We start from the raw sequence: 26660 nt of genomic DNA on the forward strand, positions 1-26660 counted from the left end.
GTATAAGCTGGAAATGTTCATCATATTGTTTGGTATACCTCAGCAAAGCTGGTGCCCTGCTGTTACCCTCTCCCAGAAAATTGAACACTAGACCCCAAAAGCTCTCTCAGATGTCCTGTCAGAGGAATGGGAAGCAGACTTTTTAGAATAGTCTGGTTTTCTTTGATATAGAAAATATTTGTACTCCAAATGCAGACTTGATAGTTGGGCAGGGCTATGTGGAGTGAGAAATAACCTGTTATATCTGGTGAAGGTACTTTTAGTAAAGCTGTATTTGGAACTTTGATACTGAGGTTTCAAACATTTCAGGATGTTTGTCTAAAGAGCTCTGTGCAGAGGCATGGATTTTGTAGTTAAGCAAAAGGCTGGAGTTTTTAGGACATCTGAATTTCCCATTCTTTCAGAAACTTCCATGACTTGGGATTGGGAATATTTATGTCATATCTGGGCAGCCTAGGCGGTTGAAGTTTGAGAGTAGATTTGGGAGCTGAGTGGCTGAAAGTCGCCCAGCTGTGCCACACTGCCAGACTTTCCAGCGTCGCGGGGTGATGACATTTAACTGGAGTTTGGTGTGGGAGTGAGGGAGACTTTGAATCACCAGCAAACTCCTGCCACGACCATGGCTGCTGAAGGCAAGTGCCTGTGCCAAGTTGCTCTCCAGAAGCACCTATTTTGTCAACAAAGGTTTATAACGTATCACCCAGGACAAAGAGAGCATTACCCACTTGAGGGGCTGCTGTAAAGTCGCTTGCCCTTTGCTGCTTCTACCTCTGATTTTTGGGGGAGTGGGAGGGGAAGGGAAGTCATAAGGAGCAGTGACAGTGGAGAGGGGAACACAGTGAGAGGAGCCCCTGCTGGCATGGCCAGTCTGAGCCATTCAGCAGGGCTGAATACGATAAATGCTGCTTTATCCCTTCTTGAATGGAACGAGATAGCACAGCCTAAATGCCTGGGTGTGCTTAAATAGGCAACTCTGGGATGCTGGAGTTGAGGGCATTTGAAATCAGAGCTCCCCAACAGCCAGGGAGCTGCCACAGGTCACCTGCCTCGCTCCGTGGGGACTGGCCTGGGTCTGGCAAGAAATCGTCCACGGACGAATTGTAGTACAAATTCCTTTCTCTGTTGGTTGGCCTCTTTCACTAGACCATGGCCTATAAAAAATTGTGTAAAAACAATTCTTAAATATTATTTGAAAGGGCAAACGGCCACGCTGAAAGGTTTGACAGTTTGACATATAGCGCCTGGTTCTGCTCACCAGGGAACGGGCGTGCGGAGTCTGGGCTCTCCTTCTGCTCCTTACAGGCTCGGCATTTGCTTTTTTTTTTTAAATAGCATCTAGTTGCTGTGCAGAGTTGCTGCGCTCCCAGCAATTTGACAGGCAACGAGTCTGCTTCAGTGATCTTAAATCCTTTTAGACTAATTTGCGAGCGAGCAGAAAAACAGCTAGCACCTTCGGATCCAGCACTCAAAACCAGGGAATCAGGTATTGCCAATTAAAGTGCCATTTCCAACCATCATATCAAGACAGATTACTTGCAGTTCCTCTGATAATGTCACGCCGTGCCTAAAGAGAAAGTGAGACGGGAGTTTCTCCATGGACAAAGGATCTGCGTGGACCAAACTGATCGGGGAGCGGGGCAGAGGGAGCACGATGGGGATCATGCACACACCCACGCATGTGTGCAGCATAAAGGCGAACGGTGCGCCCGCTTTGACCCCAGATAGCCATGGGCCATTCTGAAGAGCCTGTGGCCCCTCAGTCACTGGCCTACTAGTTAATTGCCACACGGACTTCGTGACACATGGGCAGATAATATGACATTTTCGGTTTCTGTCACTAGCAAACGCCACGGCGTTGCTTGCACTAGTTGCTAAGAAGCTGTCAGAAACCATTAGCAGCTGGCTAAAGTTGCCCTATGGCATTTCCTCATGGCATCAGCAAAACAAGCATAAATCACCCAGCGGAGCCTCCCGCTATACTAATGAGGCTGTAAGCTTGTTTATGGACTAGCATCATTTCTATGATTATTTCCACCTTTTCAGTTCGCCTTCATTTGGCGGCAGGAGAAGTCAACTTCAGGAACGGAGTTGCCACCGACATTTTACAAATGCAGTTCGTAGCTGCTACCGTGTGGCTGGTCAGTGGTGCTTCAAGTTTGTTTAGTGATCTTTAAAAGGAGGAAAAGAGAGGGGGGGGGGGGGAAGAAAAGGAGGGGGAAATCTCTGGAGACCTCACAGAGGTGAGTGTATCGAGTTGCAAAGTAGATGGAAATACTAAAATCCACAATTGACCATTTAGACTTCTCTCTGTGGTTTCAGTCTTTACGGGATCAATTTTCCATTTAAAAAAAGTGGAAGAGGTTAAACAATTTACAGAAGTCTACTGAAGCATTTGCTCCAAGGATAGCCGGGCGCTTTCTTATCCTCTCCCTGCTTTTCACTTTCTCTAACTTGTGTCGGTCGAGGCCAGGGTTTATTGTTTTAGGCTTTTCTGAACATACACCAGTATTTACACTGGATTGAAAGCATTTGCTTCCAATGAAAATCTTGTCTTAGATTACAGCCCAGCAGTGTAATTTCCCTCCCAGATGGGAGTAAAGTAGCAGTATTTGCCTAAAAACAGTAGGAAGAACAAACTGTGCATTAAGCCAAGGCTGTTTTTGGCTTGAGCTAATGATGTAACAGAAACCTTTTATTTGGGATAGGTCACTGCCCGGGATTGAAGGAGGTGATCTGGCTCGCGCTTGAAAGGTTTCTCCATTGTATCTACATAAGTCTTCACTTAAAAAATCCTGTTCCTAATGCTTCTGCTTTCATACAGCAGAAATAAACAGGAAAGGTTCTGGGGAGTGTTATAGGTGGAATGCAGAAAGCTTTTCCTCCCCTAATGGAGGATATAATTCAGGTGCCCTGGAGGCATGCTTTCAGGAATTCTCTTGCCCGAGGTAATGGGAAGCTAAGGCTGCTTGAAGGCCTTGATTATCTATTGATGCACAAAGCTGGAAAAAAAGTCATCTCCCTTGGATTATAGTAGATATTTCCATAAATTATCAATGAGTCCTCCTCCCGTCAGGCATGAGGCAATGCCTGCTAAATTAATCTAAAGGGGGTTTGAAATGAGTATATTTTTAAAAAAATGGGGTGGGGGGAAGAGGGTGGGTGGACGATGGCAGGGAGGTGGTGAAAGGCAGTGTCATTAGGTTAGAAGCTTTTCATTTTTAATCAATGAATGCGTAATACTTTTCTTTTCCTTGTTTGCCTCTTGCAGACAGAAAGTAGATTAGCCCGTGGAATTTTAAATGCTGTTGAGTTGTTTCCTTTGCTCATGTTTCTTTTATGAATTATTATTTTATATGGTGAATTGCTTCTCTGTATAAAAGCCCTTTTTTACGTACTGGGCTTTCAAAGAATTTGTTGGATATCTAATTTCTTCATAAAAATCTTGTGTTTGTCTGTAACTACCCAAGGTTACAGTTTCATTAAAGACACAGGCCAAGTCATAAGGACAATTATAAATTTGCCACGGTCAGTAACATGCTAAGAATATAACACTAATAATAGCTCTTTTTTTTTTTTTTTTTTTTTTTTTTTTTTGGTGCTGAAAGCTGCTTAACAAATCATGACAGTCTGCATCCTTTTTTTAAAATCTATTTTATTTTTGTCCCTAACGGAGATAGTTTGTATTCAGCCAAATTGAGATTACTTTCTTCCTCACTCTTGCCCGGGGGCGCAAAAAACACTTGCCTAATAGCATCACAACTCCGTGTTGCTACAAATGCAGTGTCTTTGGAAGCCAGGATATGTTGTTCAGTCCACATGCATTCAACGCAAAGACTTATTTGCTCTGTGGGCTTGTTTATAAACTGCTTTCAGTGTTTGCAACAAAAGTTGCATGCAAACTGCTAGGCGCTGCAAATTTTGTTTTCCCTTGGCCGCTAAGCCATCAGCCCAGACCCAAGCGGGCTGTTAGGCAGTGGCATCCTCCCACAGACGTGTTGCTAATGTGATGAGAACTGTCTGAGACCTTCTCTGCGTTAAGGAAATTCATTCTGGATCAGTGGTTGTTTCACAGAAGCAGACACCTATTACAAATACGGCACACTGGCACAAAGCAGGGTGTTAATTCCTAATGGTGTATGTCAAATTGGTGCCTGCTTATCCCCCTCTGAATTTCTTTTGGCTGGGGCTGGGAAGAGGGGACCCAGTTAGCTACCCACCTCCCATCAAAGAATCAGGGGAAGTCCAGCATCTCTAAAAGACTTAACATAAGCAATGCCTCAAACATCTGTTTTTTTTCTGAATTTGCTGAGTGAATATGATGTTGCAAGGGAGCTGCATTCACCCCACTTTTCACACCCCAGGGCGGGATGAGGCACCCAGCTTCACACACATCATGATCCCCATCCCAGAACACTGTTGATACTTTCCTAATTGTCAGCTCAGCCAAAGTAGCTGATTGGGATGAATCTTTGGGAAGTGACCTAGTGTGAAGAAGAGCCAGCATTTCCACCTTTGCAAGTTGGACACTTGCAAATTTCTTTTTTATAATTTGTAAGCACTTTTTGTTCTGGGTTACAATGGCGGAGATGGCCACACTGTCCTTCAAGATAAACCAGCATGGGGCCAACACATTTCTGAGCCCCTCCCTCTCCCCATGTCTCTTCCCCCCCCTTCCCCCATCCCCTCAACCCCTGGTGAATTACGGTGTTAAAGAATTTATACCTCATTTAAATATTCATGCAGTTTATACCCAAAGCCAGGCTTCGGCTGAAGTATATAAAGGTAGCATAAGTCAAAATTTGATTCACTATATTTACAGGTGACGGCTTGGACAACAGTGTAGCTTCCCCCAGCACAGGTGATGATGATGATCCAGATAAGGACAAAAAGCGACATAAAAAGCGTGGCATCTTTCCCAAAGTAGCCACAAATATCATGAGGGCATGGCTGTTCCAGCATCTAACAGTAAGTGAACTCTAGATCACATATGCAAAATAAAACATGGATAATGTCATAGTTGTAGTAGTCATAGAAAGCAAAAAATACGTATGATGTTGCTGCCAGGCAGTAGAGGGACTTTTCCGAGCAGAGTTGTTGTTGTTGCCTCATTTGCTAGATGCCAGGGGAAGAGCACAGAGTGTATGTTTTTATGGTATGGGTTTGTTTTTTTTTTTTTTTTTTTTTTTTGTGTGTGTGTGTTGTTTTTAGATTTGTTTGTTTGTTTGAGATGCAGTTGTTAACAGGACATCACTGCCAAATGTGATTTTTACTTAAAGCTTATATGAATACAACCTTGCAGACCTGTCCTGCTTTGCAGTGGGAACCACTGCTTTGGAGCACAGAGCAGCATTTGGCCCCTGGTTCTGTGCTCCAGAGAATTGCAGAAAACAATTGGGGAGATTAAAAAACAAAGCCAAAAGCAAACAAAGACCTTATTCAGATGTTTGTCAGAGATCATCAGAAGCTTCATGATGAAAGGTCTGAATGTATCTGGTTTAATAGCAAAGTATAATTTTTTTTCTTTGAGACGTTCTCATTCCCAGAGTGTAAGTTACCCCTGTATTTAATGTTAGGAAGTGGTGGGGGTATGCACAGTTATTTCTATTACCACAGCTACCTGTATGGGGTTTTTTATTCCTGGGATTAGAAATCAAAGCTCTGTACAGGTGTGTGGGGTTAAGCTGGATGCTGGAGTTGCTTTCAAGGCTTTATAATATGTACCACACCTTCTAACATCAGCATTTAGAAAAGTGTTTCTAATGCCATTCTCCTTCTTCATCAAATTGTGATGATCTGTTGCTGGGTTTTTATCCACTGTGGGGATCTGGGCTTTGAGCCCCAGGTGTTTTTGCCTTGGCCTTTCTGTGCCACGAGCATAAGGGTCAGGCAAGGGCTGCTGGGGTGTCTGCAGGTGGTGATGGAGGATGGCTCCTGCCTCTAGCCCCAGTAGCTGACTCTTTCCTCTGCCTGTAGCTAGGGTCAGGATGAAACTAGAAGCTGGCCAGCTTGCCCAGCCCCAGTGGGAGCTGTGCCAGGGGTGTACTCGTAAAGCGGAGGAAGCGCTCATGCACATCACCCCTCCATCCCCTGCTGAGCCAAGAAACCAGATATCTGCCATGACCCTTGTCAGCACGGGGATCAGGCAGGGAATCCTGTCCTCTGCGGTCCTGGGTTGCTATGAATGAACCTTCATGCTGGAGCCCTGCTCCTCAGAAGCCAGAGAGGGCCTTGGATATCTCCAGGTTAATCTCTCTCTCTGGCACACTCCATGTCAGCCATGCCCCGGCTTTGCCAGGTCCTCAGCCCTGTCTGGTGTGTTCAGTGCCCAGAGGCTTCCCCAGATGGTGTTGATGGCTTCCCCTTTGTAGGTCCTCACCCAGGATGAGGTGACACCTGGCATCTCTGTGCAGGTGAGATTAAGGACATCCACCCCCAGAACAGTCCATGGGTGCTGTGCCAGCAGCAGTGCTCACACCAGCCTGGTGCACCTGGTTTAGGTTCAGGAATCAGGAGGGGCCCAGGCAGCTCTGCAGTCAGGACAAGGCACACTAGGGAATGCTGGACAACTGCAAGTCAGTTCCTGTAGTTTCCAGCGAGGAATTGCAAATTAAGTAGTATAAGTATTTTTTTCCTGAAAGTGGCCTGTTGCTGCATTTGTGCCAGTAAATAAAGCATCAATAAATCTGAGCACAGGAAATCAAAGGTCAGTCCTGGCAAACTGTTTGAGCAGTCCTCAGCACACTCTTAGCCGGGTATGCCCCCTCCAAATGCCTTCCTGGGAATATGGCAGAAGGCTACAGGGTGTCTCTGAAAAGCCTTTGTGGTGGGAGCGACCCTGTGTAGAGCATTTAACTGCATGAGCTTGACCTGACCCTGTAGCTAATTCCATGCTTAGTCTCAGGACCAGAGAACAGACTGAACAGACCCCCTCGCTGATTCACCTGTGTTAGGTGCAGGGTTTTAGTGGCTTTTCACTCTTCTCCTGTATGGTAATAGTGTTCAAAAGAGGAGAGTGCCCGCTGAGCTTGCTCCAGGCTCCTAGCAGCCCCTGGGAGACAATGTCTGGACATCTGTTTGTAAGGTGGTCTCTGCTTCTGGAAGACTCAAACGCAGAAAGAACCATTCCTTCCAGGACCTATGCAATGCTGCATTTTCTACCTTGTAACACTGAGCTAAAGCTTGCTTTAAAAATCCACCATCCCCTGTGCAGAGCCAGCCCAGCCATGTGAAGCAGGGCAGTTTTTTTGCAGGGCAGCTTTCTCCTCTCCTGGCAGCATGGTAGATCCAGATTTATCTGATCAATTCAGTAAAACAGAATTGATTTATCCAGTCTGACCTTCTGTAGGCAGGACCTTGAGACACACCCTAGGTAGGATCTTGGGCAGTTTCCTCAAATTAAAACCTGTCTGGAGAACATTGTAGGCTCTTCCAAGTGCTGGAGCAACAGAGCATGTTCACAGGCTGCTTAGGGTGCAAAATACCTCAAAATATATCCAGACCCAAATAATGGCTGTGATAAGAGCTGAGGAGTAGTGGGGGGGAGAGACTAAAGGAATTAAAACTCCTGTTCATTTTTGAGGGCACCTGGGCTTCATGGCTGCTCTTATAACATTGCACAATGGAATTGGTGGTGTCCCCACCTGATGTCCTTGCTGCAGGAGGGAGATCATCCTGAGGAAAGCAGAGATCCCATACAGTTTGGTTTTTTTATTTATTTACCCATTTATTTATCAGTGGATTTGGTCTTTTGTAAGGTGAACACAAGGTCCTCCCTAAAGTGGGAGGTGAGGAAAGACAGAGGGATGGTTCTGTTCAGGCAAGGGATATGTCATGACTGGTGATACCTCCCTTGTGCCCCCAGCACTTTACCTGCCTTCACTTTGCCATCTGAAAAATGACAGAGAAGAAATGAGCAGCAGTTAAGTGCAAAATCCCGTTGACCATTGGTGCTTCCTAACTGGGGTGTTAGTTGGGAGTCCTCCTTTTCAAAAGCAAATTTTTTTTCACAATTTCAATATTAATACACATCAGTGGCATGGAATTAAATAAAATAGACAGTAATTGCTGTGTCTGTCATACTAATGACTATTGGTTGGAAAGACCTAAAATAAATATTGGACAAATATAGTCTTTCAAATGTGGTTAGGTTGGATTAATTCTTTCTAGGCAGTTATTCCAACTCCAAGAGCTTTGTCTTCCTCTGTGTACTGACTTCATTTCCGAAGGTTTGTCCCCTAGTTCTTGTTTCATGCTCAGGAGGAAATTCATTTTTTTCTCTCCGGATGCTGAAGTGTTTGGGCAGTAGTTCCCACTCAGTGTCAGGCTCCAGCCCCCTCTCAGTATTTTGACTGATGTGCAGAACTGAGTTGACATATGCCCAAAGGGTAGGCAAGCACTGTCCTCTGCAGATACAGGCAGTATGCTCTGAAGCTTTTCAGGGATAAATCAGGGGATAAATTCATCCAAATTGCCTTCCCCTGCCCCCCCTTGGATTAATAATGACAAAAACAATCAACTAAAACAATTGCAAAAGTGCTGACTAGACTCACACTTAGGACTTTGCAGGATATTTTTTTAACTGTTTGCTGTTCTGATTTAATTTTGCTTAAACATCTGGGTTGGAAGAGCTGCTCAGGTGGGCTGTTAGTTGGGAAAAATGTAGTTGTGGAGCTTGTCGAAATTTTTTATGGTAGCTTATGACACCATCTCACAAATTTGGAGGTTTACAAAATCTATTTTTAGGGTTTTACTATAAATTTGAGATGGAAGATTGTTACTATCTGGAAGAAAAAAAAATAAGAAGAAGAATTTGAAGAACTGTTAAAGTTGAGTCAAAATTGAGAAGAGGCTTGTGGAGTGGCATCAGATGAGCATTAAATGCAGGGGCTGGATGAGGGACTGGGGCAAACCAGTTCTGTGCTGGTGCTTCACTTAAGAAGGTCACCCTAAGGATAATTTCAGGCTGTGTTGCAGCCCAGCAATGTTTTGCAGGCCTTTTAGATTTCTAAAAATTTTTTTTAAATTTTTTTTAATCACTTAACATTCAGGGTTCATCTCTCTCCCCAAATTTTTCAAGCATATCTCCTCACTGTAGTGTACATCCCTCAGCAGGGATTGTGAAATAAGGGAAAAGCTTGGGGGCAGGGGAGGGGAGTTAAAAAATAATCTTGCTTACAGTTAAATGTGTGTAAATTTAATTGTGGCAACAGAGTTAGTTTCTGCTTCAGCCCATCCTAGGCTTTTGTCCCAGCAATGGTATTATTGGTATAAATTGGTATTTGGAATGGATATAAATACCTTTTTGTTCAAAACTAGGAGAAGGGAGTTTGTGGGGTATCTTTTCAAGTGTTTTTTTCACTCATTGTGAATACTCTGTATCCTTTAGATTCAGCTTAATTTAAAATGTTGGGATTCAAACCTCATTTTGGGGATTATACAATGTAATTGGTTTGTTATATGATGAGTATTTGATGATCTTCACATTCATCATCTAATCAGGCAAAAAAAGCCATAAAATTATAATCCCAAAAGATGTTTAATAACAATTTAAACTATTGAAGGCTTTATTTAAGCACATTAGGGGATTATAAACTACTCCCTTTTAATGGTGCCAAGAGGTAGATTCGAGGACTTCAAACACCTTTTAAAAAACAAATTGCCATGATTTAAAAAAAAAAAAACTGAATGGGCTGAGGATTTCTTTCATGTAAATCCCATAATTTAATCATTATTTTTAACTGCTTTTAAAACAATTTCCTTAAGAGGTTAAATCTTACTGAAAGGGGAGACTGAGCAGAAAGTAAAAGACACGGCTGAAAGATGTTGACTTTAAAGTGAAAGGATTTTTTCTCTTATGTATCTTTATTTTTAACCTTTATTGATTACTTGATGCCATGACATGAAACAAGGAAATTTAAAATAAGCAATATGCAATCTATTTAGTAAAGCTGTTATTTATAAAGGAATTTACTGGATAGATAATTTGAATATAGGGGAGAAAAATAGTCCCCATGGCTTCAAGGATGCTCTTGTGATAGAAAACTCATGCCATTGAATTCTGTAAGGTTTTTTTTTTTTATATATATTAATATTTTACTGGCTGAAATAAAGTAAAAAAAAAGTCTTTAAAGTCAAAACAAGTCGATTTCATGTCTTTTCTCATCCCTCCATAGTTATGAGATTTTGCCTCGGGAGAAGCATGGGGTTAATTTGGCTGCCTGCCCTTACTCCCATGTGGAATACTTGCCTGGTTTTGGAAAGGAGTATAGTGAAAGGGTAGATGGGTACAAAACTAGGGTACTGAAAACATGGAAAGGGGAAAATACTTGGCTAAACCAAGTTTTCTTTGTTCTTCTCTTGAGAGATTTGGAAGCACTAAAACAAAATAACACCGCCTTCCCTCCTCCCGCCTAAAAAGTGCAACTTACAGTGAGTCTCCATCCTGCACCAACTGGAACTTGCTCTGCAAAATGCCAGAGGGCTCCTGGAGCTCATCTGCGTAACAGGGGTCAGGTTTCCTTGTGTTGGACTCAGAATGGGTGGGGGTGTCCTCCCACTTCATCCCAAATACGCAAGTCTCCTCTTTCACTTGATTTTATTGTGGACAAAGCTGTAAAAAGCTTTCTTCCACATCTGCAAGACTTCTCAGTGCCAGCTGTCCCAAATTCCTGGGAAAAGCCAGGCTTTGTAGCTTGCCTTGAGTCACTCATGCACCGCCATCCCCTTGACTGGGAAGGTGGGAGCCAGGGCTTTTCCTGCTCCTGGCAGCAGGAAGACCTGTCAGAACATCCAACAAAAGCATCTAACACAGGTAGGGGCAAGTAACCCACCAGGAGGGTCCTCAGCTCCCTTCTGCTGTGGCAGTCATCTCCAATGGCAGAAAATGCAAAATGTTATTATGGGAGAAGATAATTGTTCTGGGGCTCTGTCCCAGTTGAGTTGAGAGCTCCAGAAAGGAGGACAAAGAGGATTCAGGTAACTGTGTTTGAATTAACTTCTTAACCCTTCAGAGCTTTATGGAGGACAGTGACTGTTAAAACCTCCAGCATTTTCTTCAATTGCCCTCAAATTTGTGGCTTTGACCTGCTGTCCAACTTCCAAGGATTGGTCCATTTTCTAGGATGAGGGAAATTTTGCCATTTTAAAAGGAAACTGTTGGGTTTTGGGTGATACCCTTGGCAATGTTGCTGTTGCTCCAGTTTTGTGATTTCTTGGAAAGAGCCTGTCTCATGCACTGTTTTGTAGATCATTTAAGTTGTCAGTGCTGAGTTGTCCTACAAAACTTAGGTTTTAGAACAGAAAGGAAAAATAGAGGATGCTGTAGTCAGTTAGTTCAAGGAGAACAGATTATTTACTTAGGCTCTTCTCACATTCAGAAGTGTGGTGTAGTTACAGCATCTGTTTTTTTTAACACCTGTGATTTAGCTCCATTTCTATTAAGACAGCTATCATGTCTTAAACTACAGGGTATGTAGGGGCTCCTCACAGGTCTTGGGAATGGCAGTGATCCAGGGAAGTATTTTGGTTGAAATCAGAAGGTAGCCAATAACCTGAGCCAACAAGATTTTAGAGAGAGAGAGGGAGTGTGTGTCTATTCCTAAAGGACTATCCTGCCTTTTCCCCAGTTTCCCGCAGTTTCTAGCTTGGAGGCACTATTGTGCCAATGTGGAAGCCACTAGCACATTAAAGAATTTGAATTATTTTGAAGCTGCTGAAACACATTAGTATTTAGACACGAGCAGAATTTCACATCTGAGTAGAAGCAAGGGAATACTGAAAAGTTGAAACATGATAAACATTAATTCAGATGCTAAATTACACTTGCTCTGGTTGTACTAGAACTCCTTTTGTTTGCATAAATATTCTTGGAAATGAGTTAACCAGCAAGAATGTTTGCAGTAATAAGATTTTTTAAGTCAGCAGTAGATGCTTTGCTTTCTTCTCCACCCTCTCCTTTCTTTTTATATTTGCAGCTGTGATGTTTTGCCTGTGCAGCTTCATTTTTTAAATTAGCCTCCTCCAGTCAAGACACAGCAATGTGTTACATGATGCACTGTCCTTCTGCAGTCAAAGCAGACTGGACAGTGGACAGTACAAAATTCAAATATCACCTTTGGCAGGGGGACAGAGAGGGAGGGAAGAAGTTTGGTCACCAATTTTTAAATTTGGAAGTATCTTTGGAAATATTTTGCCGAATAGTTTGCACTATGAAGTGCATTAAAGGCAGCAGCAGTACCTTGGCAAGCAGTGGGTGAGCAGGAAATGAGGATAAATTAATGGGCTTGGTTGTTCATTATTAGTTGTTTATTTAGCTTGTCCTCTAACACAGTTGCTACAAAAGAGCCTATGTTGATTCTCAGATATGCTTATGTATGTAAGTGCCAGTGTTAATTTTTTGCTGGAAGTCTAACTCTTGAAGCAGTTTCACAGCATGCCAGTGTGCTAGCAAATGACTGAATCAGATCAGGTAAAGTGCCAAAATATGAGGCACCAAACCAGTTGGGCGCATATCTGATGTGATGTGTTAATCTGTGGTGTAAGATAAGCTGCCTTTCAAATAGGGTCACATTTGGAAGTGGTACTTCAAGTTGTGTAAGATGCATTCCCTTGCTCTGGCATACACTATCCTACATCTGTTTGCATGAACTTAACCCTTGTCTGGATGAACCAAAGCAGTGATATTGTGGTGACTGTAGTCTGTTGCTCCAAGACAGGTATGAGAAGTGACTTGGGTTTTTTACCCATTTAAAAAAAGTTTTGTTTCCCTTTTCCTGCATTTACCTTCAGCTACACAGAATCTGCACTGTTACAGCTTACATGATTTTTCTTGTTGCATTTATTCAAGAGGCTCTAATTCCTAATATGAAGTAAGCTTGCTGTCTGCCCATCAAAATTATCTAGAGAAAGATTTTCCTTTGGAAGGAAACCTTTTTTTTTTGGTGGTGTAAGTTGAAATTTTCCATGGGTAATGCCATCCTTTCCAACAAAATGCTCAGCTGAAAATCCAATTTTCAATATTCATGGAGTCGTTATTCATGGAACAAATGTATTCATAGAATTTTTAAGGTTGGAAAAGACCTTTAAGATCATCAAGTCCAACCAATCTTATCTTATTGATGAGTCATCATTGTACTTCCAGCTCCTCACCCTGTAAGCTACAGCAGTGCTAAATATCTGTGTAGAGAGAAGGTAAGTAGGCAGAAAAGAGTTTAAGTTAATATGTAGTTATCTAATTTACCTCGCCTTTTGCATCATTGCCTGATTTAGACCCAGAGTATTTAGTGGAGTGCTCGTTTCACTTCAGTGGTGGAGCATCATTTTAATAAGGCAAGGTCTAGGAGCCTTACCACTTCATCTTTTGGTTTATGAAGCAGAAACTTCTGCCCAGAAAATACTTCTTAGATTTTAGATATAGCATGAATATTCTTTTCTTGGCTACTGGTTGGCCCTTTCTAATCCAACCTGTACAGCATTTGGAAGTACTTTAAAAAAAAGTCTGACCACAACAAAACTTTTTCTCACAATGGGTCCAGTGATGCAAAAAGCAAGGTAGTCATGTTAGTGACACTAAAGTGGTCACTTGAGTCGCATTAGTAAAACCAAGGGGCTGCTCATGATATAAAGATGTTTTCCAAGATCTATTTTTGAACTCAGAAAGAAAATGATGGGACTTGGCCTTAGGTGCCTTGCTCTGTTGATTGCTCTAAAGTCAGCTTTGAAGTGAAACTCTTCTTCCTAGGCCATCCTTATTCATGTCAGACGGAGCTTTTGGGGTTCCTAATGATATTTTTGGGAAGGTGAATGCCATATTAGACAATCTGGCTAGGTAATAGATTCGCTGGCAGAACTCTGCTTATTTGCTGTGGATTTTGTGCTGTTGCAGGAAGGGCACTGTGCTTGTGTGGGAACAGCAGAGAGGATAAACCCTTGATTTCGTTACTGAAACCTGAGCATGGGTCTGTCAGTGCAGCAGGTTATAAACCCCAGAGGGCTGTAAGATGCAGTTGGGGTCGGAATAATTTTGAAGCTGGTAATAACCCAAACCTTTGGATTCTTATGAATAAAATGCAATTTTAGTAATGTTTTCATAAACAGCAGTAATGGTGGCATTTTAGTAAACAGTGGCATTACTTGCATCAAAATTGCACCACATTGGCTTTTAAATTACCCCACCTGTCTGTATGAATAGAATTTTCAATGTCAAGGCACACAGACAGCTGCTGCTAATGCTTTTTTTTCCTCCCTGTGTAGATGGTGTTGGCAAATCTGCAGCCATCAAGGCTGGTTTCTGATGTAAAATGGTACCTGACCTACTGGCTTTGGTGCTACAAAAGGAGCAGCTTTAATTACTAATGGTCGTGTTTTAGTTTTGTACTTGTTGATGTACAAAATGTCATTTTAGAGCTGTGTAACCTCTGGTTCACTTCCACCAGCGATGGTACACTGGATGCAATTATTTTCAAAATAATTTGTGTTCCTTGGTGGCAGCTTGCAATCCTGCCTTGTTAACTCTCAGATAATTAGCAGGGGTCTGGTCCTCCAGGTCCCTATGCCCCCAAGTCTCACTGGTACCCCACACCTTGGAGGGCTGTCCTGGATGAAAGAGAAATTGCGCTTACAAATCCCACTTGATTTATTTCTAGGACTGTTCCCTCCCTTGCATTAGGTGGGTATTATACCCAGAAATTCGTGGAATCAATTTTGTCCTCTAACTCCTGGTAAGCTAGAGGGTTTACATGGAGGCAGAGTCGGGGCATGCTGCCTCTCTTCCCAGTTATGAACAAAAGGATGAGGCTGATGCGCTGCCTGGTCCCGTTGTGCTGGGCTCAGTTTGGTCAGAATGACCCAGTTACCAGCCTCATGCCAGGCCTTGAAAGGGTTAAAGATGTTAATGGTGCTGTTAAAAATCCAGCTTGCCAATAAGCTATTTTGTGCAAATGGTATAAATATAAGATACACTTGTCTGGCTCATTTGCAAGCATTCTTTTTGACTTCTTTCACACAACTGGTGTTTTTGTGTTTAATTTAACAAGAAATGAGTAGTAAATGAAAGCTGCTGCCTGAAATCCCACTGTGAGCGTGTTTTGCACTTGGCTCCCCAGTGAAAAGGCAATTTGTGAAATTATGTGATAGAGTAATTAGATGAAGCCGGGGCTTCTGATTGTTGCCATGCGTATGTGGTAAAGGTTTGCTGGGGAAAAAAAAAATAAAAAACACGGATTATTACCCTGGCAAGTTGGCTCAAAGCTTCTTCATTTATTTGTAAACAGAATATTTAGTGACCGCATAGGAAGTAGCTGTAATCACCAGCTCGTAAAGAAACCACAGCAGAGCTTTTGGATTTTTACAGAGTGCTCATGTAAAATTTAAGCTGGGAGGCAGAATCCCTGTTAATGTAATTAGGATCTAATTTACCACCCTTTGCACACAGATGTAATAATGTCTAGATATTTATTCTATCTTTAAGCACATTACATATACCTCAGTGCAGCAGTTACTGAACAGAAACAGGTGTGAGCACTTTCCGGATTTCATTTTTACACTGTAAACACACAGTGATTTAAAGGGAAATATTTACCAAAAAAAAAAAAAAAAAAAAAAAAAAAAAAAGGGGGAAAGAATGTCTGCAAATGAGGCAGTAATGGACAGTTGCCCTTTATGTACTGATGGATTTCTCAATGGTTAAGTAAATTAAAGCAAATGCTAGAAAAATCAATAGGCTTGCAGAGTCTTGGTTGTGCCTCATAGACTTCAGGACAGAATGACAGATGTGGTGCATATGACCCATTTAAGTATTAATGCTTGGGAAATTGCCTCTGCGTGCAAGGTTATAGGCCTAGAAATATTGTTATATTAAATTACAGACAATGATATTTTTAAGTATATATGGAATTTATACGTTTCAGTTTAGTTGCTCTTCGGCATTACATTTGTCCTGGAAGATTAGTTGCGGAGTTGTTTCTCTGGAACGGTAAATCAGGTTTAAAAAATGTTTGAACAGTGAATTGTCTTTCCAGGGCTGCTGCAGACTGGCGAGCGTGTTGCACACTATGGGGGGACAGTGATCGTGTTAAATAAGAGCCACATAGCCAATGTGTTCACTAGCAAATGTAGCATGTAAGCAAGCCTAAATTAAATATCATTAAAAGGCAGCTTTTGAAATGGTGTGAGGGCTGGCACGGTGACATAGGGCTGCTGTTAAATCGGGGTATTCTGTATGACTAAACACAAAGTAAAATCCAAAGTGCGTGGTCAAGATGAGCTAAGTAAGGTAACCACCAAGACGGATCTTTCCCACCATCTTCCCCACGTGCTGCAATTAGAAGGGATGAGTTTGCATGGGCAGGATGAGTAAAAACTGACCCCATGCAGAAATTCTCCTGAAATAGAGATGTTATGATTAATCCAAGCAGGCAGAAGAGCTCTAGATGAGATAGTGTTTGCCATCTCTGATTTCTGTCATTTCTTGCTGTACTTCCACTCAGGCAGCAGGGAAGTAGAACAAGTTAATTGTCTCTTTGTGGCATCTCTGGCAGGAAGAGCGTGAAAATAGCTGGGACCCTGATTTTGGTGTTGGCGTGAAGGCAGAGCAGTGTGTTGGCCGTGCTTGCTGTCGGTGACAGCCCGGCATACCTTGCCAGTTATCCTGACTTCACCCCAAACACCTGTTTCTGTGAAGGGAGCAGCGGATGCATTTTATATACAACTGCCATGTTTGATAGTAGAAAGGAGCTTTAGACTTCGTCAGTACCACTGCTATTCCTTGCTGAAGCCATTATGTAGGAAGTGTTGTTGTTTTCCTCTCAAACATTAATTTTCATGTTTTACTTCCATTTGTTCAATAGATTTTTTTTGTTGTTGTTGTTGTTGTTTTGTTCCTTGATTATCTCTAATATTTGATGTTTGGGTACCACTGTCTCCCTTCTGGCTCTTTTTTTCCCTGACTTTTCCTTTTCCCTAAAGCACAAAAACACTGTGGAATAAAGCAGAACCATCTCCAGGGGATATAAGGGCTGCACACTGCTACTGGGAGTGCCAGTGAAACGATGACATTGTGGAGGGGCAGATTATTACTTTTGGGCCTGCTGAGGACCTATTTGTGTATTGAGGCTGGATGAGAGCGACTGGTGCTGAGGGCTGTCAGGCCAGGGCTGAGTGATGACAGACCCTTGTCATTTGCCCGCATTCAGCTTCATTGCTATGGTGACAATATGTGGTGATGAAAGTGGCCGCCGAGGGTTGGACAGCATCCTCCGTGGTTGCTGTAGCCAACAGCATCTTTGCAACGGCGTGTTTGAGCTGCTGATGGCCCTTGGTGTCAGAGCAGCATCAAATCTCTAATGACAGAAACTCTCCACAGGTTTTTGGGTCCGCAGGGATAGCGCTCATGGCACCGTCGCCAGTCTCAGCAACTTCTTGCATCAGTGACAAAAATTACCAGTTTTAGTTGTTTTTATGTGCCTCGTGGTGGATTTCCTTGATTTATTTTGTGTGACATACAAGCTAGGTAAGCTGGCACTTACCTGCACAGCAGCACGGGGTGGCCGTGGTCCTCCTCCTGCTGCATGTAAGGCAAACACATTAATCAGCATATAGGCAATGGCTGCTTTCATTAAATATACCTGTGAGGGGCCCTGGTGAACAGGCTCTTTTGTTCCCGACCAAACCAGAAGGGATCAAAGGTCAGCAGGAACCCAGAAGTCATCAGTCAGGGCGGGTTTTGCTGGATCCTGGCCTTGTCAGCTCCATAGTCACCCCTGGCAACTTGGGCTGCTGCCTGCTTGCCTTCCCCACGGCCTGGCGCAGAAGTGGAGCATCCGGTCTCTCAGTTGCTGTAAAAAGATGCTGATATAAAGTCGGCATTTGAAACACAGTGTGAGCATTGCCGTGCTCCTCTTTGTTATCCAAGTCATTTGAGAGTGAGATTACAAAAATTATAAGTTGGCTTTGTAGAGATCTTTTTGCTGCGCTCATCTTTAGGATGCGTTTTAAGGCTGCAAATTCATTTTTGGTTTAGTGGCAAATGGCAGCCCGGAACGAAGCAGCAGCGCGCTGCCAAAAAGTGCTTCTATGCTTCTGCATATAAAAGTTCACTTCTAAAAAAACTTCTGGTATGGCATTTATTTCCTTTGAGCAGATCGATTTATTTTCCCTCCCCTCCCTGTGATGTTAAAGTACATTTGGCAGTAATCAGTTTATCCTTATTAGAAGCTGTGGTAAAAGGCAGAGTTGCTGAGTCAATTCACTCCATTTACTTCCCCTATTGAGCCTTAATGTGTCCCAGTCCCCACCCCTTACAGTGAAAACATCATCAATTATAGGGCTGACAGGAGCCTGGGACTCAGTGTAAGTTGCTCCTTGGGGTTATTCATCTTGCTCCAAAAAAACTTGCACTCAGCAATATTCATCACTTCCCCCTACCTAAAATGATTGAGTAAACAGTGAGGTGAATTATCAGAGGGATAAAAAGGGGGAAAACTGAGTTTGAATACGTTGGAGGCAACTTTGGGCTCATATGGCAGGAGAAGTAGAGCCATCAGCCAACATGCAAGCTCCCCACCACTGTTTAATATCGCTGCAGAAGCTGGAGGGAGGCTCAGTTATCCTCACTGCTTCTCATAGCCTGACCTGCCAGAGCTTTTCTATTTTGGCATCTGGGCTGGAAAAGCAGCTTCAGCCCTAGAAAAGCAGCTTCAGCACTGATGCAGCAGAGATGCATCAACTCTCTGTCAGCACCTTAAGGAAATACATTTAAAACACTGCTCAGTTTACTCCAGTTTGATCCCATGATATTTGTATTTATTCCAAACATCCTGAATCCCCTCCGGTGGAAAATAATTCAAAGTGGGAACCTAATTTTCAAAGTATTTTGTGAATATGATATGGTAAAGTCTTTTTCTCCAAAACCTCACGAAATAAAAAAGCATGGAATAGAATGTGCTTTGTTACCATTACCTCCCCTTCCTACAAAACAAAGCAAAAAAAGCACATCCAGCCAAGCGAATCCAAACATGAAAACCTCAAACTTTGGGCTAATTTAAATTTTCAAAGTAATCTTAAAAAAAGAAAGAGGCTCTACTTTCCTTTACCCAAAAAATATAATGCAATCATGGTAAGGGAGGAGAAATTCCCTTAGCCATACACCTGGTTTGTTTTTACGCCCGGTGCTGCGGTTAGATGGTTGTCTAAATAAACAGAGATTAGGTGGAGGGCTTTATCTCAAAGCTGGCACTGGTTATCACACTGCTTCCTCCCACTCCCTCCCTCTGATTGTGAGTTGTATAAGAAGACTTAGCAAGCATAACTTAGAGCTGATAACCTTTGAATGTTAGTTCAAGGAAGCTGTGCCATAGTAACAACAACAAAAAGAGAAATTATGCAAACTCTGTCACGGACTATTCAAACAACTGGCAATTTGACCCTAATTCTGATTTAAAAGAAAAAGTATTTGGTAAGTTTTTTTTGCTTCTAGAGTTCTATTTGAATTTAGCGTGATCAATAATATTAATATTCGAGTAGTAAAAAAGAAAAAAGATTCCAGGAATAAACTCGAGTTTCTCGAGTTTATTCTTTAAATTCTCTCTCCTTTGGGGGGTCTTTAAAATTGCTTTAACAAAAGGAACCTGTAATGTTTCATTTGGCCGAATTGCACCAGCCCTGCAGTTGAGGGTTAAATTGATCTTGATGCAGCCCTGGAAGAAGTCAGTGTTGACATTTGAGTTTGATGGTAAATTATATATATATATATATATATATATATATATATATACAAGCAGGGGACATAAGAGAGGCTGGCAGGTTATGGGCAGCTTCTGTCCCTCCATGAAAGAAAACGAGAAAAGTCCTCATGGCTCTGCATGGGTGTGAAATCAAAAGACTTCTTTTCCAAGTGTATCTTGGCGTGCTGATGGGCGGCACGCGGCACGCGAAGAGGAGGAGAAGGGTCTTTGGGGTCTTTGCAACGTGCCTTCCACAAAACGAAACAAACCAGCAAACCACAGCCAGGGAGAGGAAGGAGGGGGAAGGCGTCCGTGCGCTACCGCGAGGCAATGTCATCACGATGTTGGGAAGCCAACTCACAGTGAGCGGGTGAGCGCGGGCATCTCTGCCCTTGTCGTTCGGATTACCGCAGCGCCACGCGCCCAGTTACACAATGCGTAAAGGCGAGGGTTATTTCTAGGACAGATAATTGAACATTAATACTCGTTGACATTGTCGTAGGAATGATATGTCAAGCTGACAGGGCCTATGTGCTTGCATCTGCTGATCGGCTGCGGACGAAGGGGATGTTTGGCAGATTAGACCTGGGGCCTCGCCGCTACCGAGCCAGGGATGATACAGCCATTAATCATGAGCTGCCATCTTGGGCTGCCTTCCCAAAAACAGTGGGTCCCTGCTTTTGGGGGTGGAGGGCATGGTTTGGGGGTGGAGGACATCGACCCCCATGCACGTACGCACGCCTCTGCGTGCATAAAGATTTATGTACAGGTGTAAAAGGTATTAAAGAGGAGCATCCTTGATGCTGCTTACGCATGAGTGCCGCCACAGTCTGAAGCAAATGTTTTCAATCTACTAACGTGAGAATAAAAGGGAGAGGAATAGATGGGAAGTTCTTCAAAAGCACTGAGAGCATGATCAAGCTTGATGAGGTGTTTCTGATTATCTCTATCTTAGGAAGTAAATGACATAAAAATGGTAGCAGAGTTGGCTTTTTTTTTCCTAGTATATTTTTTGTGTTTCCTTCTGGATGTCAACAGATCCTTCAAGGCAAGGGTGCTGTAGATAAAGTAGTTATGTTGCAATCACTCTGTCCCCTTCCAGCAAAATCCTACAAAAGGTGCCTTTCAATATAATTTCAGAAAAAATCTTCAGAGACCTAGTGCCTTTGTCACATTTCTACAGCCAGACCTTGCTGCACAAGTTCAGAGGCATGAGAAGCAGATGGAAAACAATTACAGGGGCCTCTGACACTGGAGTCAGTTCTACTTTCTTAAAATGTGGCTAAATGTCATGTTTGTAATGTCTTGCATACAGTTTGGCTCTGCATAAAATGCTACAAAATAGGGCCCTTGAGAACATCCATTATCACATTTTGGTTAACATCACAGATTTTAAAAATCCCAGTTGTAATGAAGCCATGAAATAAAGCTTTCATCTGTAAAGATCTAGTTTCTCTTTGTTATTAAAATAAACTAAGCCATTAAACAAAATACATGCATATAATAGTAAAGTTCATAATCTCCTATCATCAAAATGATAAATTCAACTTTTTTTTTTTTTAATTGGAGCAGTCATCTTAGAAAGGTTCCTGTATAGAACAAGATCAAATGTGCCTGGTTGCTCTTTCTTACTTTGTAACTTGTTAGTGGTGACATTTTTTTGGTCTTTAACTACTTTCATTTAGGTCTTTCTAAAATAAATGAGTTTTGTTCAGAAAGGAGGGGAAAACAGAGGGGGATTTTTGAGCTTGAATTGAAAAGATTGATTATATCTTGTTACTGTTCTTGTGAATTGTTAATGGCCATCACATCAGAAACGTGCTGAAAGCAACACGCCATCTCGATGCTTTTGCTTCCAAATATGTGGAGTGTCTCTTTTATGGTAGTTTCTGTGAAGGTGTCTGCATGTGTGTGGTGCTTGATGCGCTCAGACCTTGAAAGAGACCAGGCAAGAAAGGGATGCGCAGGCTGGGGGTGGGGTGGGCGCTGGCTGCTTACAGCTGACTCTGTTTGGGTTTTTGAAAAGCCCCTTCCAAAAGCCCCTGTCGTGGCCTCATCCTTTCATCATCCCACAGAAGATGCCCACCGAGGGTCTCTCACCTTACAAAGCTGAGGACATATCCTTTAGGCAGCTCAGGCTTTGGCCATGTTCACTGCAGCTAAGTGCCAGATCTAAAGTTAGGCAGGTGAAGACAGGTCTGCCATTTCAGGGCTCATCCCCAAGTGTTGGCCAACAGCAGCCCCTGGGAAAGGCCTCACACCATGAATATTTCCACTGAAATGCAAAGCTTCGTTCCACCAACCCTCTGTGAGGGAGGATACAGTTAGGTCTTTGGAGGCTTTTGAAATCCAAGTGAAATTGGTGGAGACCTGCATTGAATTTGGGGGAAAAGATTATTTTTTGTGAGGAAGCCCTTTTGGTGCAAGTAGTTTTCCAAGAGGGAAGAGTCACATCCTGGTCCAAGCCTTTTTAATGATGTTTTTATAAGGATAAGAATCAATGCATAGTGAATTTGTGGGCATGTTAATTTAGGGTTGAATCTGGAGATTTGGATTATTGTGATGTGCCTTTTCCCAAGTCTTACAAGATCTGAATCACACTTTTTTTGGTGCATGCTCTTGTGCATAGAAATATCATCCTGGGAACATGTATCTGCTTTATTCTGAAATTGGTTAGCATTATCAGACTTATTTCTTTGCTAAGTCGGGTACATAATTAAATAGAGCATTTTTTTTTTTCATTTGGAGACTTCTCTGTTCATCTCTCAGAGTTAAATTTTTAGGCCAGGCTGGTCAGAAAGTGGATTTCTGTACAGGCCTGTACCCTGAAGCCAGTCAAAGGGATTTCACACACTAAATAGGTGTAGATAAATGAATTCTCTAGCCAGAAAGCAGAATTGCTTAGTCAAGTTTACTGAGTTAAAACTTGTCCGTATTATTCATGTATGCGATTGCACTGAACTTGGGTTATTTTAGTAGAAGAGAACTCATTAGACCTAAGGAATGAAGGAAGAATTTATGAGGGACTCTCATTTTCAAGGTAAAAATAATGGAGAGTGAACTTATGGGGAGGTAAAAGCTGGGATGGATAAAATGAGAGCACCTGAAATAGCTGGTTGGGTGCTGGAAAGTGAAGCCCAGCTCTAGCCCAGGTAAATTGCATTTGAATTTCAACCTCAGATCTGTATGCACTCTTCTTTGGCAGATGTTGAATTGATAATGCCTGTGTGTTAAAGAATTCTGATTGTTTCTTTTGCCACCTTCACAGCTTATGAAAATGCAAGTAGCCCTGCCTAATGAATATTAATAAGAGTGATAGCTGGAAACACACAAGCCTGTGGCTCTTGGAGCTTGGATGGGGTTAGTTGGAGGATTGTTGTGACTGGGAATTTACATGCTTTTTAAGAATAAACTTCCTGAAAGCTTTTACATTATCCTTTAAAAGCTGATGTTTGTTCACAGTACCTGCTCATGTATGCATGGGAATTTTTTCCCCCTTTCCCTTTCTAGATACATGTGAGATTAGTACCACAGAAGGCATGTCCATGTTTTTTAAAACAAGGCAATTTATTAGATGAGAAGAGAAAGAGACTCACTCCATCTCTTAAATTTACTTCAGTCCAGGGTTAATTGTATCAATAGCAATTTTTTTTTTTTTGCTTGTTTATTTTTGCCTTTTCCCACACCCCATTCTCCCAGGCAGCTGTGGCAGTTATTAGCGGGGCAGGGAAATGACACTGATGAATTCTGCATCTCCAAACGTCCTAGGAGGCTGTAAAGCCCATTTCATGCAGTTAGTTAATCGGGCAGCTCGTTAGGCCCATTGCTGGACCTCACACATGGCAGTCTAGCAGCAGGGATAGCTGTGGAGGGGCTGGAGGATGGGAGGGCCCCAGGACTGGCTCTTCAGGGCAGGCACTGCCTGGAGCTGGTTGGAGCTCCCAGCGATGCCAAGCCGTGTTGGAGCTCAGTGATGGCACCGCCGACATCCCTCTGGTTTTGCCAGTGCTGTTCTCTGGCTCTGCTGGAGCAATCCTCTCCAGACTTTTGTTTACTCACTTGTAAAAATACCTATTACCAACCTTTCTGCCTGTGTCATAGGTCCCATTTGATCTGCTCTTCTTCCCCCAGACTCTGTTCCCAAAACTGCTAATTATGCAAAAAACCAAGGCACCCTTTTTAATAGCTTCCTGCTCATTGAGAGCTGCAGGGGCAGACTTGAAAAGGAGGGTTAGAGTGGGTCAAAAGAGAGCTCAAAAGAGAACTCAAAAGGCAAATAGAATCAGAGAGATATTTATTTATTATTAAAAGAAACCTACAGTCTTGCCTTGATGGTAAGGGCTGCTGTGGTGCTGCATGGGGTGGAGTTCTTTTTCAGAGTGGTGGTTTAGGGCTGGGATACTCTTGGAGGGTTTCATGAAGGCTCAGGGAGGGGATTTTATGAAGAATCAGCAATTAAGATGCCTCTGCATTATCATTTCTGCCAAATACATCAAAGGACTTACTGTGCATTCACTTTACAAGTAAACTCACTGTTTCTAGAGCTTTGAAACAAGAGGGAAACCCCCAGCTTCAAAACAGAAACACATGTATGCGCTGCATTTCCCCTTTTGCAAAAGGCCTTTTCTTTCCCTTCTCTTGTCATGACAAAAAGGCTTAATTTTTTTTTTTTTTTTTTTTTTTTTTTGCCAATATAAGGGAAGAGGGAAGAGGGGGAGAGTCATTAAAATGCAGTTCTTTCAATTACGTCCCGTTATTTGTCATCTTTATTGCTTTTCTATAGTTTTCATTGCACCTTTAATAGCACGCCTGGTCAGAAAAGGTGAGCTGGAATGTGAACGCACTTGGCTGCGCCGCCGTCGGTGCCTGGGAGCTGTGCTCCAACCCCAGTCCCTGTAGATTTTAATGTCCCCGCAGACTGCTGGCAGCCTGCTTCCAGCTGTGGCAGGCATGATGCAGTGAATTGCTTTTCAATGTTCTTTACTCAAATAGGCAGTAATTACAAGCTTAAAGAGGTTTAGTGGTCCAGTAAACTACATAATCACCCCTGAATTAGCCTGGGCTCATCAGTTGCAGTCCAGCAACCTCAAGACTGCTGTTTGTATGCAGGCTTTATCACGTAGCAACCTGAGCAGCAGGTGTGGAACAGCAAGAATCCCCCATAAACACAACTGTCTACTGGGGACAATGATCTCTAATGAGATGAGGCTACAGCATCACTGTAATTTAAGTGGGAAAATTAACGCCAGAGAATGTGCACTACTTCCAAGAGTCTCTGCTTCTTCAGAGAACAGCAGTGTTTTCCTGGATTGTTTTTTTTTTTTCCTTTTTCCTCCTTCTTTTTTTTTTTTTTTCTCCCCAGATCTTTAAATGCATCTTTCTCTCTTTTTTTTTATTTTTTTTTTTTTTTCATGAAGAACACATTGCGGTTTTGCTTATAAGCTGAGTGGTCTTTATTCTTTTACAAGGATATGTTGTGAATATTTAATGGTGGACAGGGCATCTGTTCAAGGACTTTCCATGCCAACAAAGCAGCATTGCAAAATAGCAGCTTTATCTTTTCATTTCCTTCCTCGGTGGTAGTTTTCTTTTTTGTTTGTTTTGTTTCCAAATAGAAAATGTAAAATAGAATGTAACCCCCCCATCTTGGTGCTGAACCATTGGCACCTTGATGTGTTGGTGGTTGCCTTGAACTCTCTTTGTACAATGGCTTGGTCCCTTAATGAAAAAAGGAGCTCAAGCTCCTGGCAGGAGGCTTCCCAGTTTGCTTGGTGGCTGCTCCATAAGGGTGCTACCACCTTGGGAAACCTGCTTAAAGCTCCTGCTCCATCCAAAATCCTTAGGTTTATATTAGAGATCTGGCTGAATACAGCAACCCTCCATCAACCTGATCACACAGGTGTGTAGAGTAGGCAGTGGAGGCACTGGGGAGTTTTTTTATCCCTCACTTACAGAGGGAGCTCCAGATGTATGGAAGACAGCCTGGGAAAAAGAGGAAAAAGCACAAATAAAAGCTTTCGGCTTAACTCTATGGGATTACAACTGCTGGCACTGGCGTTTCCCAGAGATTGTAGAGTTATTTCCAAGCTCACCTGTTTAGAAAGTCATTTGAGGTAGATAAGGACAGTGACTTACTGCTGAGAAAAGGCTTCTGGTTAGGAGATATTTACCTGGGCTAATCTGTCTTAGGCTGGCTCTAAAAACAACAGCAGTGTTTTTACGGAGTTATCAGGTAGTCGGGATTTCCTTTGGCGTGCCGGTGATATTTTTTCTTCCTTCCCAAAAGCTGCTCACCTAGAGAAGGCTGGGGTTTGCCTTCCTGCCTTTTCACAGCTGCCTGATAAAGATGTTGGCTTAACTGAAAAGCTGGGCTTCAAGGCTGTGAATTTTAGCTCTGAGGCAGTTGCAGTCAGATGATGCATTTCCTCAGTTCCTTTGGTGTCGCTTGGCTGTAGTGTTTCATAGTTTTGGCTGTATGCTGCACTTAGGAGAATTTTGCTAATCTTTTGGATGCAATTTTTCTTTTGATTTCCCTGTCCTTGGTTAGTTTTAGTCTGTGAAAGAAAAACAATAATTAATAACAATAATAAAGAAAAATGGCAGAGGATGCAAAAGCGCATCACCCACATCACATTAGCACAAATAGCCTTGATCCTAGAGTAAAAAAAATCCCTTCTTAAGTGTATTAAGCAACATTCATGTGTATGTGCAAGCTGTGTGTGTGTGTATTTCTGTGTGCACATGGATACACGGCACCAAAGGAATGTTTAACATGGGAAAAGCTCCACTCAATTACCCGGGTATGGTGTGGGAGTGTCTGCACAGGCTCTGCTTAAACTGAAAACCAGTAGGAGCCAGAATAAACTCCAAACACTGAGGTCTATCAGAGTGTCTCCAAAAGGAAATAGCAGAAGCACCATTGCTTGGACTAGCTAAAGCTCA

General features: G+C 42.6%; 1 protein-coding gene across 4 annotated transcripts in view; it reads left to right on the top strand.

Moving 5' to 3' along the window:
• The window catches only part of MEIS1 (Meis homeobox 1), a 108085-nt gene that overhangs the window by 51730 nt on the left and 29695 nt on the right, over window positions 1–26660 (top strand). For all 4 annotated transcript variants that reach the window (XM_053973618.1, XM_053973616.1, XM_053973617.1 and 1 more), the window contains one exon: window positions 4820–4965. In XM_053973618.1, coding sequence (XP_053829593.1) covers window positions 4820–4965 — 146 coding nt within the window. The remainder of the gene's footprint in view (window positions 1–4819; window positions 4966–26660) is intronic.

The sequence above is a fragment of the Vidua macroura genome, chromosome 3 (genome assembly GCF_024509145.1).
Source record: "Vidua macroura isolate BioBank_ID:100142 chromosome 3, ASM2450914v1, whole genome shotgun sequence".
Classification (NCBI taxonomy): Eukaryota; Metazoa; Chordata; class Aves; order Passeriformes; family Viduidae; genus Vidua; species Vidua macroura.